Source organism: Danio rerio, chromosome 11 (genome assembly GCF_052040795.2).
Source record: "Danio rerio strain M-AB ecotype USA chromosome 11, GRCz13ab, whole genome shotgun sequence".
Taxonomy (NCBI): Eukaryota; Metazoa; Chordata; class Actinopteri; order Cypriniformes; family Danionidae; genus Danio; species Danio rerio.
The window spans coordinates 145,001-165,533 of NC_141031.1; the positions used below are offsets into that span (position 1 = coordinate 145,001).

Here is a 20,533-nt window from a genome sequence, read left to right on the forward strand (position 1 = left end):
ACACTCACAGACTCAACAACACAACAACAACAACACGTCATCAAATCACATCCACCGAGCTGAACCAGCATAATCGAGACATCATAACACGGGTCATTACGAGCACTGTATATACTGAACACACACACACACACACACACACACACACACTTCTGAGCACTCACCACGTTTCTCCGCGCGTGCACAGCTAGTTAAACTAGTTTATGAGAGTGCAGCGCGCATCGCTTCTGCTCCGCGGCGCTCAGATGCGGGCTGTTGTGCGGAGTTTGCTGTTGACTGAGGATTTCAGTTCATATTTCAGAAGTTTAACTCATTAAAGTTTGTGTGAGAAACTCTGGCCTGTTCACAGTCTGTCTCAACTCACTTCCTGTTTGATCTCAAGGCGGAGCGACACGACTAGACCCTCACACACTTCAGCCAATCACAACACACTTCCAGCAGTCACCTAACACACTTACACCAGTAAACTTACCTCACTAGCACACTTACACCAGTAAACCTCAATATTACCTTAATAAACGACTTGAACTGCATCCCCACATCAGCAGACATTGGGTGAGTGTGAACACGTGTGCTGTGAGTTGTGTTTGACTGCAGGAATACAGCACACATGATTAATGTGCTCCTCATCATTTATATTGTTTTCTGAATAAACACTTTGCAGTTTGGGTTCCACTGTGGCCTCACTGCAAGAAGGTCGCTGGTTTGAGTCTCGGCTGGGTCAGTTGGTGTTTCTGTGTGGAGTTTGCATGTTCTCCCCGTGTTGGCGTGGGTTTCCTCCAGGTGCTCCGGTTTCCCCCACAGTCCAAACACATGCGCTATAGGGGAATTGGGTAGGCTAAATTGTCCGTATTGTATGAGTGTGTATGGATGTTTCCCAGAGATGGGTTGCAGCTGGAAGGGCATCCGCTGCGTAAAACATATGCTGGATAAGTTGGCGGTTCATTCCGCTGTGACGACCCAAGATTAATAAAGGGACTTAGCCGAAAAGAAAATAAATAAATGAATGTTTCCTGCAACACATTTCAGAAACAGCTGCATCAGTGAAGCATTTCCCACTCTGTCATGCTGCCGCTCCTCTTCACAACACTCAGAGACGTTTAGGGACTGAAGACGGCGAGTGCTGAAGTGTTTCAGGGATAATTCTGTCTCATTCCTCCTGCAAACAAGTCTTAGTGTAGGCAACAGTACAGCGCCACACATTCTCTATTGGAGACAGGTCAGGACTGCAGGCAGGTCAGTCCAGCGTCTGTCTCCTCTGGAGCATCACAGAAGAGCAGGTCACCTTCGCCAAGAGCACCGACACAACCCCAGACCATGACAGAGCCGGGCTGCTGGACGTGTTGCTGGTGTCAGTCTGGATGATCCTCTTCTTCTTTGGTGTGGAGCACACGGCGTCCATTTCTCCCAGAAACACCTGAAACACTGCTTCATCTGAGCACAGGACACGTCTCCACTGTGTGATGCTCCATCCCAGACGCCCAGAGCCCAGAGAAGCGCTGCTGGACACTGTTAACATAGGGCTTCCTCTTGGCACAGTGCAGTGTTGGCTGGTGTTTGTGGATGTGACTCTGTATTGTGCTGCTTGTCACAGGTTTAGCGCAGTAGTGCTGAGCCCATGTGCTGATCTGCTTATAGATGAATGAGGACTCTTGATTTGTAGTAAACCTACATCACCAACACACGTCATCAGCATATTATAATGTGCATTTCTGTGAGGGCGAGGCCACAGACACTCTTATTAACCTGAGAGAAAATTAAATGAAAATGAAAATGTGTGTGTCCAGCAGGTGTCAGCAGTGTGTGTTGTGTTTCCTGTCTCAGCAGGTACAGACAGGTGAAGGCCTCATCATGTGCTGGGTTACATGTGGTTGTGTTAGGGTTATTAGATCCTGAAATCTCAGATTGCACATAACATCAGCTGTGAGTCAGTAATGTGTGCAGTCTCAGGACAGACACTGACGCGTCACTCAACCAGAACAGAAGATACTTTGAAGAATGTTGAACACCTGTAGCCATTCACTTCCATTGTAGGAAAATAAATACTGTAGAGGTCAATGGTTACAGGTTTTCCTTTGTGTTCAACTGAAGAAAGAAACTCATTAAGGGTTTGAAACGCCTGAGGAAGTGTGTATGATGACAGTGTTAAAGTTATGTGTGAACTAACCCTTTAAAGGCACTTCATCAGACTGAGCAGTGAGTGTGATGGGCGAGAGAGGATCGACACAGTGAACTCAGATTAGAGAAAGCTGAGAGCGGAAGTGGAGCGCCGCCTCCGCCTGCTGAACGTGTAGATTTCACTTCTGCTCCATCTCCGAGCTCTTCAGTCTGCACACACACACACTCACACACACTCACCATGGCCTACCAGCTGAAACTGGCGGAGAAGCTGCTGATCCTCCGTGACCGTGGGCAGGGTGTGCTGGTGCGCATCAACCACATCAAGAAGGTGAGCGGAGCCGCTTCTGAAGTCCTCAGTCCAGATCCACACGCTGAAACCCTCTGCTTTAAACGTTCCTGCTGCTCTTCACTGTGGACCTGACTGAGCAATGCTGGAAACAGTGTCCGGTGTAGTCTAACAGATCTTAGAAATGAGGGATATGTCTGTCTGCTCTGAGAACTGCTCTGTGTACAGCTGTTCAGACACGCGTGCTCGTCTTCTTCATATAATACACCTGCATTATTCACCTTAAAGAGTCGTAATGGCAGCATCAGTGGCAGGAAGCGGCTTCACTGCTCTGTGTTTTTCATTGGTTTATGATGTGTGCTCTTCTGTTCTGGTTTTCTTCATGTAGTTTGGAGAGTTTGGGCTGTGTTTTCTGCTTTGTGTTTTCTGAAGAAAGTCATGTTGAGTGTCAGTTTTGGAGAGAAAGAGGAAGTGCATGCAGGAAGTGAACGGGACTGTGAAAACCACATCTCTGTTTCTCTCTCTCTCTCTCAAAGACAGACACACACACACACACACACACACACACATACACACACACTCAGCTTCAGAACAGTGTTACACAGTGTTTCATGTCCATCTATATAACACACACACTACTCAATACTCAGACACACTCGGCTCGCCTCCTGTTTTTCACATACTATACAGTAGGGAGGCATGTGACATAGACATATAAGGCGTCTAGAGCTCAAGCATGATTCCTCAAGTCAGCGTATCAGTGTGTGTGCGGTCGTCTGTAGTGTCTGAATCTATGATGAGCTGTACAGGGTTGGATATCCTGCTAATTGTTTACACCTGTGTCTTCTCAGTCCAAATCCTCGTCTCTCCATCAGTCTTTCATTGCTGTGTTTGACTTTAAAAGCATGTTGTGGTGAACTTTGACAGACTAGGCATCAACAGGTGTTATTGTTCTCAGGATGGCGCATCTCATATAATGATTAAAACTTATTATCGGGTTATAAGGAGATATAGAGTGTATTGTCAGCATAACAGTGGTCTCAAAGGTCATCTCTCGTCTCCCTAAGGTCATCACTAGTCTATAAAGGTCATTGCTAGTCTCTCAAAGGCCATTACTATTATGTAAAGATCATAACTAGTCTCCCAAAGGTCATCACTAATTTGTAAAAGTCATCACAAGTCTCTCAAAGGTCATCGCTGGACTCTAAAGTTCATTACTAGTCTGCACAGGTTATCACAGGTTTCCCAAAGATCATCACTAGTCTGTAAACATCATCATTAGTCTGTAAAGGTCATCACTAGTCCTACAAAGGTCATCACTTGTCTGTAAAGATCATCACTAGTCTTTCAAAGGTCATCACTAGTCTGTAAAGGTCATCACTAGTCTGTAAAGGTCATCATTAGTCTCTCAAAGGTCATCACTAGTCTGTAAAGGTCATCACTAGTCATCAATAGTTTGTTAAGGTCATCACGAGTCCCCCCAAAGGTCATCATAAGTTCCCAACTGCTCTGCTTTTATTTTGCAGAGTTGAACCCATTGCACTTCTTCTTATTTTGTTTTGTAGCTATGCATCTATATATGCTCAGTGTATATGCTCAGTGTATGTGTTCAGTGTATATGCTCAGTCTATATGTTCAGTATATGTACATTCATTTTTTCAGGTTTTCTCAGACCCAAAGCGAAGACCTTCATACTTCACTGATAAAAGCATGGAGTCTGCCATAAAATACATCAACAGAAAATTCCCCAACATCGACTTCAGGGGTGGCAGTGTGAGTGTCCTCAGCTCAGACTCATCCGCTGGTGTCTTTGCTTTCTGCTCATCTTCTCCATCTCCTCATGTTTGTACAGCAACAGCTGAGCAGCATTCAGAAACAGAAGACCGCCGTGCTGGAGTGTCTGCACAGCTACTACGAGTCCTTCATAGATGTCATGGAGTTCAGGGTAAGAGCATTAACCCATGTCTACCACATCTAAGTGTACCTTCCATACGGTATACAGTAGTCAACACTAGAAGGGGATCAAGAGATTTTCAAAATTGCTGATCAGTCAAGATGCAGTGCTGTTCAATAGTTTTAGGACAACTTTGATGCAAGTTGACTACTGTATATGACCCTTCGAAGGGCACTTCAGAGAGCAAACAATCATGGCCGCTATATTGAAGTGTTGATCCAAACAGAAGTCCTCAAAACTGTCCATTATGAAGGGCCCTTGAGAATGAGGGATTCGAAGGGTACAACTGATGGACACTTCAAGCCCCCATGATCCTTCAGCAGAGACGTTGTTTGGTGTCAAACAGCACATTACATTCATACGGTTTCATCTCTGCGCCCTAATCCCTTAGAAGTTGGATACTGCAGATTTTTACAAAAACAGACAACTGAATTTCAGGAAACCCTTGGATTTACACTGAAAGGCTTGTGTAGGTCACTGTGATTTAATAGAGTGGAAGATGTGCCGGTGGCCAGAGTTATCCTGAACTGGATCTGGATTCACTTTCAGATTTTACAACATATGACATGTTATGATTATTGTTTTGATCCTGGTGTATTTCTGTAGGACCATGTTTATGAGCTGTTGAACACAATCGACGCCTGTCAGTGCTTCTTTAACATCGTAAGTCTGACTCTTGGAGAGAATACAGAATTCACAAGGCGACAAGAGGCGGTCTGACGTTCACCTGTGCTCATCAACTGTTTCAGATTGTGAATTTTGACCTGACCAAGAATTACCTGGACCTCGTGGTCACCTACGCCTCCGTCATCTACATGCTGTCCCGCATTGAGGACAAGAAAGCCATAGTGGGAATGTATAACTCTGCGTATGAGCTGTCCAACGGGAACAGGTACACACACTGCATCTACAAACACACGGTGATGAGAACTTCAGTGCTTCACAGCTCAGTTAACTGCTCAGAGATTCTGTTGTTTTGAGCATTCTGGGATTGGAAATGGACCATCGAGTTGATGATTTATTTCAACAAATCATGCTTCCATACTAAATTAAGTGTTAGCTGTAAATTCTCATTAGACTAGGTAGAATATTTGACACTTTACGTTTGTTTTTTGGGTCAATGCTTTTGTCTAAAGCTGACATGTCCAAACTCGGTCCTGGAGGGCCGGTGTTCTGCAAAGTTTAGTTCCAACCCCAATCAGACACTCCTGGGCCAGCTAATCAAGCTCTTACTAGGCTTTCTAGAAACATCCATGGAGGTGTGTTGAGGCAAGCTGGAGCTAAAATATGCAGGACACCGACCCTCCTGGACAGAGTTTGGACACCCCTGCTTTAAAGCAAATCACTAGAGGAGGTGAAAGCAAGTCATTGTTTTGCAAATCACAAGTAACTGTCAAAACTCCACTGGAGTCCCGAGTCAAGTCCAAACTCTACATTAATTAAATTTGAGACTCGAGTCCAGGTCAGCTCAAAAGCTACTGACTCGAGTCCACATCTCTGCTTGCTAGGCTTTGCTAGTGATAGATAGATAGAGATAGAGAGAGAGAGAACAGGAGATCATAACCCTAACATATGCTTGTGTGTGTTTGGTGATGCGCAGTGATCCCTCATACCCTCGTCTGGGACAGATGTTCTTAGAGTACGAACACCCCTGGAAGAAGCTGTCTGAGGAGTTCGGTCCACACACTAAGGTCAGTCCGTCAGCGTCTCTCAACTTACTTTTCAATGTCGAGGTGTTTGCACACTGAAGTCTGAAACTGTGTGGGTTTGTGTTCATGTCCAGTAATCTGTCTCGTACACAACACAAGTGTAATGCACATTCATTAATCCATTGCAAAAACACACAAACCCTTTCAGAGTTAATGTAAGCGGTGCTGTTTGTTCTCCGCTCTCTTCTTCACAATAGAGAGAGGAATAAAGAGTGTTCCTCCTGTAATCTGCACACAGAAGATGGAGACTTCACCTTATTATCAAACAGCTGCATGAGATTATCCCAGTTTATTTCAGGAAATCAGTGGAACTTTCACACTTTACCTGTGAAGCTTCACATATGTCCATCTGTAAACGAATCGCAGAGAGAGTCTGTGAGTATATCCAGACCGTGGAGGCTGAGCTGCCAAAACACCTCACAAAACACTTTCAGCTGCTGAAAATGAAAAAATCAAACCTGATCTCAATACTTTTGTGTCAGAAGGAACTTCTGGAGGCTGTGTGTGATAATGACCGACACGACCTGAGGCTGAAATCAGTTTTTAACATGCAAAACTTTGGACAAACATTTTCGTCTTCAGTGTGCAATGAGCTCACCGTTCCCATGAACGACCCTCACATCAGCATCAGTGTTATTACAGCCTGTTCTCATGTGTGTGTGTGTGTGTGTGTGTGTGTGTGTGTGTGTGTCAGGCGGTGACGGAGGCTGTTCTCTCTCTGCATCTGGTGTATCCGCGCAGGAATCTGACTGCAGATCAGTGGCGCAGTGCTCAGCTCCTGTCCCTGCTGGCTTCACCCGCCGCCATGCTGAGCCCGGCCTGCTGTGACACTGTAGGTACACCACATGGCTAATGAGCCTTTATAAACACCACAAAACAACCTGGGCACAGTCACACACCCTTCACTGCGGTCGATGCCGACACAGACGCGCAACACCCAAGATATATAACTGCACGTCACAATGACACATAATACGAGCTCTGTGATTGGTCAGATTGGTAGCGTTGATGAGTGTGGGCGGGGCTGAGAGCTGCAGGGGCGGAGCGAGTGTTTAACAAGTCCTGCTGAGGAGCTCCAGACGGAGACACAGTGATGTTTATGATTAATAACTGCAATTTCCTACTCTCATGAGCTTTGGGTCATGACTGAAAGGACACGATCTCGGATACAAGCGGCCGGAATGAGTTTCCCCAGCAGGGTGGCAGGGCGCACTCTTATGGATAGGGTGAGGAGCTCTGACACCCGGGAGGAGCTCAGAGTAGAGCCGCTGCTCCTCCACATCCAGAGAAGTCAGCTGAGGGGGCTCAGGCATCTGTTTCGGATGCTTCCTGGGCGCCTACCTAGGTGTCCAGACATGTCCCAACAGGAGGAGGCCTTGGGGAAGACCCAGGACACGCTGGAGGGACTATGTCTCTCGGCTGGCCTGGGAACACCTCGAGAAAACAAACTCCACAGTGGAGAATCCCAACAGGGCAGCAGACTCCACTGCTCTCAGCATTCTCAATTCTCTAATAAGATCTCAGATAACTGCTCTGTCGCTTCATCTGGGCTTCCGTTTGTAGTAGATGACATGATATGTTCACACCTGAGACAAGCCGACGGCTGATGTAATACTCTGATGGTTGTTTGTAGGTGGCGTGTGAGTATCTGTCCATGGAGGTGATGGAGCGCTGGATCCTCAGTGAGTAATCAATTCATTTCCATTAACGAGAGGATGAGAGGATGAGTGTGTCCATCAGCTTCCATCACAGCAGAGCATGCTGGAGTAATGAAAGTGTGTGTGTGTGTGTGTGTGTGTGTGTCACGTCACTGGATTGGAGTGAAAGTTCAGCCGGAGCCGCTCAGTGTGTGAACAGCATCTGAAGTGTTGTTGTTGTGTTGATGTTGTGTCTGTCAGTCGGGTTCCTGTTGTGTCATGCGAGTCTCAACACCAACGCAAACTCTCAGAGTCTGTGGAAGATGGCGCTGCGCAACGGCCTGTACATCAGCATCATCAGAGACGAGCTGCTCAACATACACAAGCTCTCAGAGGAGTTCTTCGACAGTCTTAAAGGGTAACACACACACACACACACACACACACACACACACACACACACACACACACACAGTACATCTCTATCAGAGTCCTGAAACCCCAAATCAGGAACAGTTTAAGGCAGTGTGGAAAGCTCGAGTGCTTTAGGAGCAGAGATGGGCAGAGGATCGCCAGTTTGGCCACAAATAGAAGAGAATATGAGTGAAGAGTGTGAACACAATGGTCCTCAGAGAAAGAGAGGAAGAAGTGTGGATATTTCACCTTCAACAGTGCAGAACAGCATGTGGAGGATCTGGAGGAGTTTCAGTGCGTAACGGACAAGAGCGCAAGCCTAAGCTGAACAACCGTGACCTCCGACCCCTCAGGGGGCGCTGCATCAAGAGTCCTCATTCATCAATATGCAGATCAGCACATGGGCTCAGCACTACAATACAGAGTCACATCCACAAACACCAGTCAACACTACCCTGTGCCAAGAGGAAGCCCTATGTTAACAGTGTCCAGAAGCATTTCTCTGGGCTGGGAGGCGTCTGGGATGGAGCATCACACAGTGGAGACGTGTCCTGTGCTCAGATGAAGCAGTGTTTCAGGTGTTTCTGGGAGAAATGTTGCCTACACTAAGACTTGTTTGCAGGAGGAATGAGACAGAATTATCCCTGAAACACTTCAGCACTCGCCGTCTTCAGTCCCTAAACGTCTCTGAGTGTTGTGGAGAGGAGCGGCAGCATGACAGAGTGGGAAATGCTTCACTGATGCAGCTGTTCATGCAATAATGTGAATATTTAGAAAAAACAGCACAATATGAATGATGAGGAACACATTAACCATGAGTGCAGTATTGTCAAACACAACTCTCAGCACACTCAGAAATCACGGCTTTCTTTATTTGTGTCTTCCACACTGACCCAGAGTCTGCTGATTTGAGTTTCTCTGTTCCTGCAGGTACAGTAAACGCATCGCTGACATCAAGGAGTGTAAAGAGCACGTGCTGGCCAACTGGTGAGGCTCCTCATTCAGAGTGTGTGTGTGTGTGTGTGTGTGTGAGAGAGAGAGAGAGAGAGAGAGAGAGAGTCTGTGTATGTGTGTGTGAGTCTATGAGTGTGTGTGTAGTCCCCATACTGAGGTGTGTGTGTGTGTGTTTTCAGCGGTGCGTTGCGCAGAGAGAAGCGCAGCTATCTGAGGAACGCCCTGAAAGAGCTGACTAAAGTGCTGGAGGACGAGCCGGCGCTGCTGGGACCCAAGGCCAGTCTACTGCCTTTATTTACTCAGGAAGGAGCGTCAGTGTGCCGCAGCTGATCTACAGCGCATGCAGGAACTTTATTCATTATTAATTCCTCACATTATTAACCCTCGAGGGCTCGCTACACTGCTTTCTCCTTGTTTGAGGGTGATAAATACACAATATCCTGGTTATACAACATTTACACACACAGAGAGAGTGACACACATGATTGAGGATTTATTTAAATGATAATAATTCAGATTTGATCTCAGTAAGTCCACCATCAGCATTATAAATGATTTAAGTTTGACCTGATGTGGTTCTGCTGATGAATGTCCTGGTGTGCCCAGAGCCCAGACCTGAACCCTGCTGAGCAGATAAGAGGCTCTGCCGGTGTTGAGCAGTGAGTGTGAATACTTCTGCACGGCACTGTTCGCATTAATTCTCGATACATTTACAAAGATTTCAAACGAATTCCTTCACATTATTGGCTGTAGGATTTGTCGAAGCGAACGGAACTGAACGCCGCTGAACTGAACACATTTTGCTGTACGGCTGTGTGGACATGAGTAAAAGTGAAGCGCAGTGGATTCTGTCCTGTAGATTAACCTGTAGTGTGTGTGTGTGTGTGTGTGTGTGTGTGTGTGTTCTGCAGGTGTTGTTTGTGTTCATGGCGCTGTCGTTCTCTCGGGATGAAGTGCTGTGGCTCGTGCGGCACATGGAGAACATCCCCAAAACCAAAACACCGGAGGATTACGCAGACCCGTGAGTTCACTGCACAGCACTGCTGCTCTGACGTGTGCATGTGTGTCTGTATGATTGTGTGTGATGGTGTGTGTGTGTGTGTGTGTGTGTGTGTGTGTGTGTGTGCAGGCAGATGGCCGAGCTGCTCTTCTACATGGAGAAGTTGCGCGCGCTGCTGCTGCGTCACAGATACGTGGTTCAGCGCTATCATCTGCAGTATCTGGCACAGTACGACGCGCTCGTGCTCAACGACACCATTCAGGTGCTCAGAGGAACACACACACACACACACACACACACACACACACACACACACACACACACACACACACACACACACACACACACACACACACAGGTAAGTCATTGCTCTCCCCTGTTGTGTTTCAGGGCATGCTCGTGTGTCCAGAGGAGGAGTCTGTGCTCATGTCCTCATTCGTCTCCACTCTGTCTGCGCTCAGCCTCAAACACTGTGAGTTACACACACAAACAAACACTGACTGTGTGTGTGTGTGTGTGTGTGTGTGTGAGTGTGTGTGTGTGTGTGTGTCTGTGTGTGTGTGTGTGTGTGTGTGTGTGTGTGTGTGTGTGTGTGTGTGTGTGTGTGTGTGTGTGTGTGTGTGTGTCTGTGTGTGTGTGTGTGTGTGTGTGTGTGTGTGTGTTGATTTGTGTGTGCTTCAGTGTTGTCTGTATAATTGAGCAGCTTTGACTGAACTCGTGTCCAGCATTGACCAATCAGTGTAACACTCACTGTGTGTGTGTGTGTGTGTGTGTGCGTGCGTGTGTGTGTGTGTGTGTGTATTACAGTGGATGCAGGAGAACAGTTTGACCTCAAGCCACTCAGACTGGACTGGTTACGACTGCAGGTACACATGAGTTTACACACACACACACACACACACACACACACACACACACACAGTGTAAACTCTTGAAATGCCAGCAGATATATATGTGTGTGTGTGTGTGTGTGTGTGTGTGTGTGTGTGTGTGTCTGCAGGTGTACACTAGTGTGGGTAAAGCTCCTCTGGCCCTGAAGGATTACCCAGAGCTGGCCAAGATCATGAACGTGTCTCAGTTTCACAGCCGCATGCTGGACAGTGTGGAGGAACTGCTGTGGGAGACCACGGACCTGTCTGTGCTCTGGTCAGACACACACACACACACACACACACACACACACACACACCTGAACACAGCACAGCATCTGTCAGCTTGAGTGTTTGACCTGCTGCTCATTTCTGAAGTAAGACTCACAGCAGGCTCTGGAGCATCAGAGCGCAGGCAGAACCGGGAGACGGAGACTACACAACACCCGACACTGAGCCAAACACACTCAGGAGAGACACAGGACGAACAAAGGAGTCACATGACAATAACAGAAGCACATGACACACATCACATGACACAAACTCAGGGAAGAGCCCAGAGGCAGATCTGATTCGCTATTAGCCAATCAGAATACTGAGAGCAGAAGCACACACAAAGATAACTGGGTGGCACGGTGGCGCAGTGGTCAGCACAGTGGCCTCATTGTAAGAAGGTCACTAGTTTGAGTCCCGGCTGGGTCAGTTGGTGTTTCTGTGTGGAGTTTGCATGTTCTCCCCGTGTTGGCGTGGGTTTCCTCCGGGTGCTCCGGTTTCCCCCACAGTCCAAACACATGCGCTATAGGGGAACTGATCAACTACACTGGCCGCAGTGTATGAGTATAAATGAGTGTGTATGGGTGTTTCCCAGTGATGGGTTGCAGCTAAAAGGGCATCCACTGTGTAAAACATATGCTGGATTAGTTGGCGGTTCATTCCACTGTGGCGACCCCTGATGAACAGAACCACACGGCAGAGACAGACGGCTCACAGGAGCAGACACAGCTCAACACTAACACACACTGATGATGTACAAACACCGCTGCATCGTCAATCACTCTGAATAATCGGCTGTGTGTACTTCTCGTGTGTTTCAGCTTTCACGCGCGTGTGTTTGAGAAGCTCTTCTCTCAGAGCAGCGAGGATGTGTGTGTGCAGCGATACCTCATGGGCTTCCCGCTCGTCTGCTCACACTTCAGCCAGAGTCTCCATCCACTCTGCCCAGAGGAGGTCTGTACACACACACACACACACACACACACACACACGAACGCACGCACGTACGCACGCACGCACGCACGCACACACACACACACACACACACACACACACACACACACAAATATATGCACACACTCAAACCCATGCACACAGAAACACACACACATACATGCACGTGCACACACACATATGAAATTCTCGCTCACACCAATGCATATACACACATGCACACACACCATTTCTTTCTGTATTAAAAATGGCACAGACCTAAGCGAGGCACTGAATGTGTTGTTTTCAGAGAGTGTGTTGACTTTAGATGGTTGTTATGTGTGTGTGTGTGTGTGTCTGTGTGTGTGTGTGTGTGTGTGTGTGTGTGTGTGTGTGTGTGTGTGTGTCCAGACTGAAGATCTAGAGAAGCAGAGCCTGAAGCTGTGTGTGTTGTTTCTGGAGGAGATCTCACGTCAGACCAGTGCGGTGGTGCTGGAGATCTGTGCTGAGCAGTGGAACCTGCACGAGAAGGTGCACACACACACACACAAACACACAAACACACACACACACACAAACACACACACAAACAAACAAACACACACACACACACACACGCACACACACAAACACAAACAAACAAACACACACACACACAAACACACACACAAACAAACACACAGACACACACAAACACACACACAAACACACACACAGACACACACAAACACAAACACACACACAAACACACAAACCCAAACTCACAAACACAAACACACACACACACACACACACACACACAGACACACACAAACACAAACACAAACACACAAACAAACAAACACACACAAACACACACACACACACGCACACACACAAACACAAACAAACAAACACACACACACACAAACACAAACACACACACAAACACACAGACACACACAAACACACACACAAACACAAACACACACACACTCACAAACACAAACACACACACACAGACACACACAAACACACACACAAACACACAAACAAACACAAACACACACACAAACTCACAAACACACACACACACACACAAACACACACACAAACACACAAACACACACAGACACACACAGAGACAGAAGACGTTTGAGCACCAGGCACTGACATGAGCTCATTAATATTCATGAACCTTCCAAATATGGTCAAAACCATCATTCATCATCTCAGCTCCAGCTCCCGGAGCACTTCTGCAGCTGTGTAAAGCACAGAGCTTCAGTGTGGACATCAGAGGACACCTGAACCTGTGTGTGTGTGTGTGTGTGTGTGTGTGTGTGTGTGTGTGTGTGTGTGTGTGTGTGTGTGTGTGTTCAGCTGCTGCCCAAACACAGCGCTCAGACCATCAGCACAGCCCGCAACAAAAAATTGAAGAAGGTGCAGCCCAAGAAAGGAGACGCTCCCAGGGAGAAGCCGGGGGCCGAGAGCCTGCGCAAGGACAGAGCCTTCGTCACCAAGTAGGAGACACTCCGAGTGTGTGTGTGTGTGGTGTTAGTGTGTGTGTGTGTGGACTCAGCCTCTTCCTCCTCTTCTCCTCCTGCAGTCTGGATAAGATGCACCAGACCCTGACAGAGCTGTGCTCCTCGTTCAGCATCTGCACTGATTTCTCCGTCTGCAGACACGTCATCGTGCCGGCCGAGTTCCTGCTCACACAGCTGGAGATCAGACTCAACAAGTACACACACCTCACAACTACATTTCCCAGCATGCCTCCTGATACGCCTGTAGCTCCGCCCTCTCATGTATATGCATGTGTTCATGTGGGCTGAAAATTCAAATGCATAATTTGTGTGTGTGTGTGTGTGTGTGTGTGTGTGTGTGTGTGTGTGTGTGTGTGTGTGTGTGTGTGTGTGTGTGCGCGCACTGTGCAGGGTGTTTGTGCAGATGGCGGGCTACAATCAGAGCACTCATGAGATCTCGCGTCCGTCAGATCTTGCGTCAGGAATGCAGGCGTACGTCAGCGCGCTACACACTCTCAGCTCCTACATCAACATCGACGTCTCGCGCCTCGTCAAGAGTGTGTTACTGCAGCAGACACAGCCGCTCGACTCTTACGGCGCGCAGACCATCACCACACTCTACACCAACTGGTGAACACACACACACTTGTACACACTCAAACACACACACACACACAAACACACACACACACACACACTATCAGCACTCTCTGATCTCCGTGTCCTGGTTCTGGTGTAACGGTCTGGTTGGTCTGGTCTGCAGGTATCTGGAGGGTCTCCTCCGTCAGGCCAGCAGTGCTCTGATCGTCCACTGCCCCACCACACAGTGCTTCATAAACCAGAACACCGAGAACGAGCAGAACTTCCACGCCGAGGAGTACTCTGACATTGGAGGTGAGCTAAACTCCCGTCAGGTTTCACAGGTAATGTCCTGCTGCGCTTCTACAGCACTTCACACCGCGGTCCTTCACACAGTAAGAGCTTTGTTTGCAATCAATCAGAGGGGTGTTAGTGAGGCCAGCAGGGGGCGCTCAGCCTGTGGTCTGTGTGGGTCCTAATGCCCCAGTATAGTTCAGGGGACTCTATACTGCTCAGTGGGCGCCGTCTTTCAGATGAGACGTTAAAGCGTCTGTGCTCTAATAATCTCATGGCACTTCTGGGAAAGTGTAGAGGTGTGACTCCACCTATAGCTGCTGTGTGGTGAAGCGCTGGCGCTGGTGTCCTGTGGCTGCCGGAGCATCATCAGGTGGAGCTGCACACTGCTGGAGGTGTAGCGAGACCCCCCGCACAACAGATATCAAACAGTCTCTGCTTGTGTTTTCCCTGTACTCAGAGCCATGTTCATCTCATCATGATCTGCTTTCCTCCAGGTTTGCGCTCGTTGGCTGAACTGATCGGTCCTTATGGGATGAAGTTTTTAAGTGAGAACCTCATGTGGCACATCATATCTCAGGTCGGAGAACTGAAGGTACGTCTACACACACACACACACACACACACATGGATGTTCAGCACACGCAGCGTGTAAAGGGGTGAATTAACTCTTGTTTCTGTTTTCAGAAACTTGTCAGCGACAACATGGATGTCCTGGTGCAGATGAGGGCAAACTACGAGGATCCCGAAGCCATGAGTGAACTCCAGAAGAAGCTCACAGGTACAAAGCTTCATTCCCAGCATGTTCTCCTGGTGTATCACTGTGTGTTTTACTGTGGTGACTCCTCCGTCCAGGCTGTGAGAACGTGCTGAAGAGAATGACCATCATCGGGGTGATCCTGTCCTTCCGCTCCATGGTCCAAGAAGCTCTGGAGGAGGTGAAGAACTGCTGATGTTTACAGTGTTCAGATGGTTTATAAATCTAATATAGTCAAGCAAAACATCTTTATTAAAGGTGCTGTGTGTAAGGTAAGGCATAGCAATACCATAATATGTTTGCAGATGTTAAGGAAACATGCTCGCGTCAGCTTTCAGACTCTACACTCGCTGTCAGAATATCTATGTTTTAATGCCTGTAACTCCGCCCACTGCCAGTTAAGCCAATTATATTTCAGGACTCCGGGTTTCCTTCAGTGTATGTAGTTTCAGTCGGGAAGACTCTCAATGTATGCGCAGCAGCTGTAAATGCGCCCTCTGCAGGACAGAAGCAGCCGCAGAACTGAGACGCAGATTTGGTTATTAAAATACACATGGGGGGGAAGGGGGGTATTAGCGAACAATTTAAATATTACAAATGTAATCAGCTGATCAGCCTACTCAATCTTCAGGCACACTCATGATCTGTTGGTGTCATCAAAAACCCTCTGTGGTACTTTAAATTTTTACTGCAATACCAAGTTCAACCACTAGGTGTCAATCCTAGTTAATTGTACAGCTTTTTTGAATGCCGTCTAGTGTTGCTCTATTTACTCTGAGCTGACCCGAGGTCTCCATCTGCAGATCATGGACAGACACTGCCCGTTCCTCATGAAGCCCATCAGATGCCTGAAGGACTTCGTCTGTCCAGAGATCGACATCAAGGTAAAGCACTGAATCCTGGAATCACGATCCTCACCAGTGAAGAAACAGAACTCCTTTACTCAACATTAGTAGTGAATCAAGCCAAAACAAGAGCTGAACCAAGCAGCAGGATGCTTTACAGCTAAACATCAGTGCGTCTCATATTCCAGTGTCTAAGTTGTTCTCCTGCTGGTTATCATGACTCTGCTCTGACACAATCTGAAATCTACATTTTGGAAGAGTCAGTGACACTAATGGATATATATGTAAACATTTTATTTGTCCACATCTATACTGTGAAATGATGCTGTGATGAGGAGCTGCTGACCTTAGTCCCTACAAATAGTGTGACGTGTGTGTGTGTGTGTGTGTGTGTGTGTGCAGGTCACTCTGGGTGTGTATGAAATGGCGTCGGCCGCTGGTTTGCCCTGTGAGATCGACCCCGCGCTGGTTTCCGCATTAGCAAACATGCAGACAGGTGAAGTCCTGATCGAGGAGACTCTGTGTGTGTTTAGAGCCGTGTCCTGGGTGGATCTGCCTGAATGACACATTATTCTCTCCCTCAGATAACCCGTCGATGGAGGAGGAGTATAAGATCAGCTGTCTGCTGCTGGTGTACATCGCCGTTTCCCTGCCGTCGCTCTGCCTGGATCCAAACTCATTCTACAGCCGCGAGCACGGAGGTCAAGCACATCAACACCACACAACACCGCTTCAGTTTTTGATATGGGTTACAACTGAAGTCTGCAGGAAGGTAGATCTACAGGGACAGGGTTGGCCACCCCTGATCTAGAGGTGAAGCTGGAAGCAGAGCCCAGGTAGAGCCGGTGAGGCTGGAGGCAGGGCACAGCAGGAGAACAGGCAAGAACAAAAAGTAAAGGCATAGTCAGCAGGGCAGGAATCCAAGATGGTGGAGTAGGAGGACTGTCTCAGGTAGGGGGTGCAGACCACTAAGTAGGCACAGGAGAAGCAGGAAAGCACCTTTGTCAAGTTGCAGCCCACCCTAGTAATGCGAGGAGAGCAGAAGAACACTTCTGTGGGATCACCATGGAGGAGCAGAAAGGGCTGGCTTTAGTGTAGGAGCAGGGACTGGAGCAGCCTGTGGACTGAGTTAGGGTGGAGGACTGGAGCAGGGACACTGACTGAAGGAGATTTGGGGACTGGAGCAGGTTCCGGGAGCAGACCCATGGACAAGGGTAGATTCTTTACTGGACCCATGGACTGGAGCAGATCCTTGGGTGGACCAATAGACTAGGGCTAGGCTGTGGTTCAGGAGCAGACCTGTGAAGTAGGGAAAGTTCTGGACTGGAGCTGAGGACTGGAGTAGAGTCGTGGATTGGAGCAGAATCAAGGACTGGAGTGGACTTTGAGGAAAAGCATGGGACTTGAAGTGGAGCCAAGAACTGGAGCAAAGTCATGGACTGGAGCAAAGTCATGGACTGGAGCAGGATCTGGACTAGGGAGAAGAATAGGACCTGGTTCTGGAGCAGATTGAGGGAAGCAGTGTCGAGGACTGCAGTAGGCTTTTATAAGTATGAGGTATTAACAGGCGTAGCATATCTAGAGATGTTAGAGGTCCCAGTCTGATAAAGACCTTTACATGGGTCTTTGTGGTTCCCTAAATGAAGATGAATTAAACAAACAGCTGGAACCATTAAGGGTCAGTTGTTCTGTAATACAGGTAAGGATGAGAGGATTAGTGGATCCATGTGCAGCAGCTGATCTAAAACCAGAAGCAGGCAAAGCAGGGCTGGAGCAGGAACAACTGATGGAGAAATGCTGAAACTCAACAGGCGGTTATAAACTGGAGAACAGAGTGCAAACCAGGTGACAAGGGGGTGGAGACACACTGAATCACTATGGCAACTAACAAGGGTAACCATGGGGACTGACAAGAGCGGCACAGACACTGAATCCTGGAGGGGAACAGCAGAAACCATGAGGAAACCAAAGCATCTAGCACAAGCCTGCTCAACCCTGTTTGGAGATCTCCCCTCCTGCAGAGTTCAGCTCCTTCCCTGATCAAACACACCTGGACTAATGAACTGGGACCTGAACAGAGCTTGATCATTACAGGCAGGTGTGTTTGGTATGAGTTGCAACTGAAATCTGCAGGTAGGTGTTGAGGGTTGAGCACCTAACTTAAGAAGAGTCTGTGCTCAATCCAAGAGCAGATCTCCGATCAAGAGCGAAACAAGATTATGGCTCAGATTTCAAGGATTTCCTTTATTTCCCACACACTTTCCAGAGTACACGAGTAGTAAATGAAGTCTTGAATGTTTACTTTCTGGTCAATTTAAGAATTTCAGTTATTAAGAAAATGAGTGTAACGTTCTATGACACTACCTCAACAGGTCACCAGAACAACATCCACTGTTTGGCGACTGCGGTGAACCACGTGGCAGCGGCCATGTTCACCGTCCAGAGGAAGAACATCCAGACGCAGATGCAGGAGTTCCTGAAGGTCAAACACTCTCGCGCGCACTAACTGAACACGGCTAGCATGAGGCTAACATGATGATGATGATGATGCTGCTGTTATTGTGTTTGTCCTGTAGGTGGCGTCCTCTGTCCTACTCCAGCTCGGTCAGAATGTGGACAACAGAGAGATCAAGAACAGGGATTCGGTTTATATCCTTCTGCACATGGTAATGATGCTGATCATGAGCCCCAGGGCAGGGTTACAGCAGCTGTGCTTGTGTACTGTGGACTACTAAGTCCACATTAGATTCTAGTAACTACTACTGTAGCTCGTGTGTGGCTAAATTAGTGCTTACTTCGGTTGCACCACATGATGTTCTTAAGGCAGAATGTAGTTAGTAGGTCATAAGCTCTTCACACTGAATGACGTAATGTCCAATAAGCGGTTCAGTTGTTAAACGGCTCTAAAATAATTAGCATTTCTATAGTGCTATACATGGGTAGAGGCTGCTGTAAATATGTAGTTGGAATGCAGTGTTATGCTTCAGCTAATATCAGTGGTGCGACACTAAATTATTTAGTGTGTGAGTCGTAACTCAGCGTCCCTTTACCCTAGGCTACGTTTCACTGTACACACTGCTGGTGTAACCGGCGCCAGGAATGAAGGAACTCTTGAGTAGCGCTGAGCTCAGGATCTGATTGTGTTCTGTTGGTTGTGTCTCAGATCGTGGAGCAGTCGCCGTTCTTGAGTCAGGATATGCTGGAGATGTGTTTTCCCTACGTGCTCCTCAGAAACGCCTACAGAGAAGTGCACAAAGTCTTCATCCACACCATGGGCTGAGGACACAGAGACACCACTGCACTGCCGTTTGCTTCATAGACTAACAGATGAACCCCGTATGCAATATATTTACCATGCAGAGGACAACACCGCTGCTTACATCAATCATTCTGCAGCTGTTATCAGGGAGATCACACGTCTCTGGAAGCACTGGCCAGACTCTGATCAGTAGTTTTCATTACGCTGTGTGTGAGGCATGTTTGCTCTTGTTAAACTGCACTGGAGCTCAATGGCTTCTTCAGAATCCAGATCAAAACTGGACCTTACAGTAAGCCAGATTAGCTGAAGTGAAAAAAGAATCAATAAAAGTTTTGCATCTTTCATTTTCTGAATACCATAAATGTCTGTTACATTAAATCAGCATTTTCAAACCAGTTTCAGCCTAAAATTGACTAAACCAAAGCGAAGTATGTGAGAATGTTCCAAATTTGATGTTGACATCTCAGAAAGAGCTTTCAGTCTGATTGGCAGCTGCAGTGGCAGACATGACCAGCAGTTTCCTTTAGTGCCAAACAAGAGCGCCCCCTGTCTGTCTCTGTGTATGCTTGAAGTTATATAAAGTGGAAAATAATTGCAGATATCAACATCTAATGTAGTATGGGCAGTTTGACGCTGTTTGATATGAAATAAGCCACACACAACAAAAAACCATTTGAAATAATGTAAATGTGGATTGCTGTAGCCAAGTAATGTTTTATAACTGATGAGCGTGCCTGAAGCAAACTAATAACTGTTGCTCAGTAATGTACAGCATCAGTCAGCAGATATGAAGACTGGAAATGTTTACGCTTTTAAATGATGTACATTTACTCATGTTTGCTGTGTTTAGATTATATTATGGATTAATAGAGTTTTAGGTGACAGTAAATGTGTTACTCTTCCTACATAACAGAAAACACTGGTAAAATATGCGTTCAGATGTCTTCGAGATTATAGTTTGTCATAATTAGGTTTGCATTGATTTGCAATACAGAGAAGTGAACTTGAGAGGGGCTAAAACACCAATCTCCTCCTGCTTTTACTATTTTTAACCTTTATAGTGCACTCATCGAGATAAACTGGAGAAACCCTGAAGTGTCTTGAACTTTTATGACAAAGAATTATAATATATAATGCAACATCACTG

At 47.2% G+C, this 20,533-nt stretch overlaps 2 protein-coding genes across 28 annotated transcripts in view; one reads left to right on the forward strand and one right to left on the reverse strand.

Moving 5' to 3' along the window:
- The window catches only part of cdk4 (cyclin dependent kinase 4), an 8,258-nt gene extending 5,559 nt beyond the window's left edge, over positions 1 to 2,699 (reverse strand). For 16 of the 19 annotated variants that reach the window (XM_087272847.1, XM_087272845.1, XM_087272846.1 and 13 more), the window contains exon 1: positions 165 to 373. Coding sequence is in view for 1 of the 19 variants with exons in the window: in XM_087272855.1 (XP_087128981.1) it covers positions 2,359 to 2,361 (3 nt within the window). In the remaining 18 variants the exon portion in view is untranslated. 19 annotated transcript variants of the gene reach the window in all.
- nckap1l (NCK associated protein 1 like) overlaps positions 1 to 19,730 on the forward strand; it is a 104,854-nt gene extending 85,124 nt beyond the window's left edge. Inside the window, exons 1-32 of one of the 9 annotated variants that reach the window (XR_015501976.1) lie at positions 665 to 2,449; positions 4,070 to 4,180; positions 4,260 to 4,352; positions 4,968 to 5,024; positions 5,111 to 5,253; positions 5,962 to 6,052; positions 6,765 to 6,902; positions 7,704 to 7,752; positions 7,969 to 8,125; positions 9,052 to 9,108; positions 9,255 to 9,351; positions 9,987 to 10,096; positions 10,205 to 10,337; positions 10,466 to 10,547; positions 10,883 to 10,941; positions 11,076 to 11,221; positions 12,039 to 12,171; positions 12,562 to 12,681; positions 13,510 to 13,649; positions 13,736 to 13,867; positions 14,064 to 14,282; positions 14,416 to 14,546; positions 15,023 to 15,120; positions 15,213 to 15,306; positions 15,381 to 15,463; positions 16,086 to 16,166; positions 16,530 to 16,623; positions 16,712 to 16,828; positions 18,500 to 18,609; positions 18,704 to 18,793; positions 19,291 to 19,519; positions 19,633 to 19,730. Coding sequence is in view for 5 of the 9 variants with exons in the window: in NM_001114412.1 (NP_001107884.1) it covers positions 2,360 to 2,449; positions 4,070 to 4,180; positions 4,260 to 4,352; positions 4,968 to 5,024; positions 5,111 to 5,253; positions 5,962 to 6,052; positions 6,765 to 6,902; positions 7,704 to 7,752; positions 7,969 to 8,125; positions 9,052 to 9,108; positions 9,255 to 9,351; positions 9,987 to 10,096; positions 10,205 to 10,337; positions 10,466 to 10,547; positions 10,883 to 10,941; positions 11,076 to 11,221; positions 12,039 to 12,171; positions 12,562 to 12,681; positions 13,510 to 13,649; positions 13,736 to 13,867; positions 14,064 to 14,282; positions 14,416 to 14,546; positions 15,023 to 15,120; positions 15,213 to 15,306; positions 15,381 to 15,463; positions 16,086 to 16,166; positions 16,530 to 16,623; positions 16,712 to 16,828; positions 18,500 to 18,609; positions 18,704 to 18,793; positions 19,291 to 19,407 (3,372 nt within the window). In the remaining 4 variants the exon portion in view is untranslated. 9 annotated transcript variants of the gene reach the window in all.
- Positions 19,731 to 20,533: the final 803 nt, after the last annotated feature.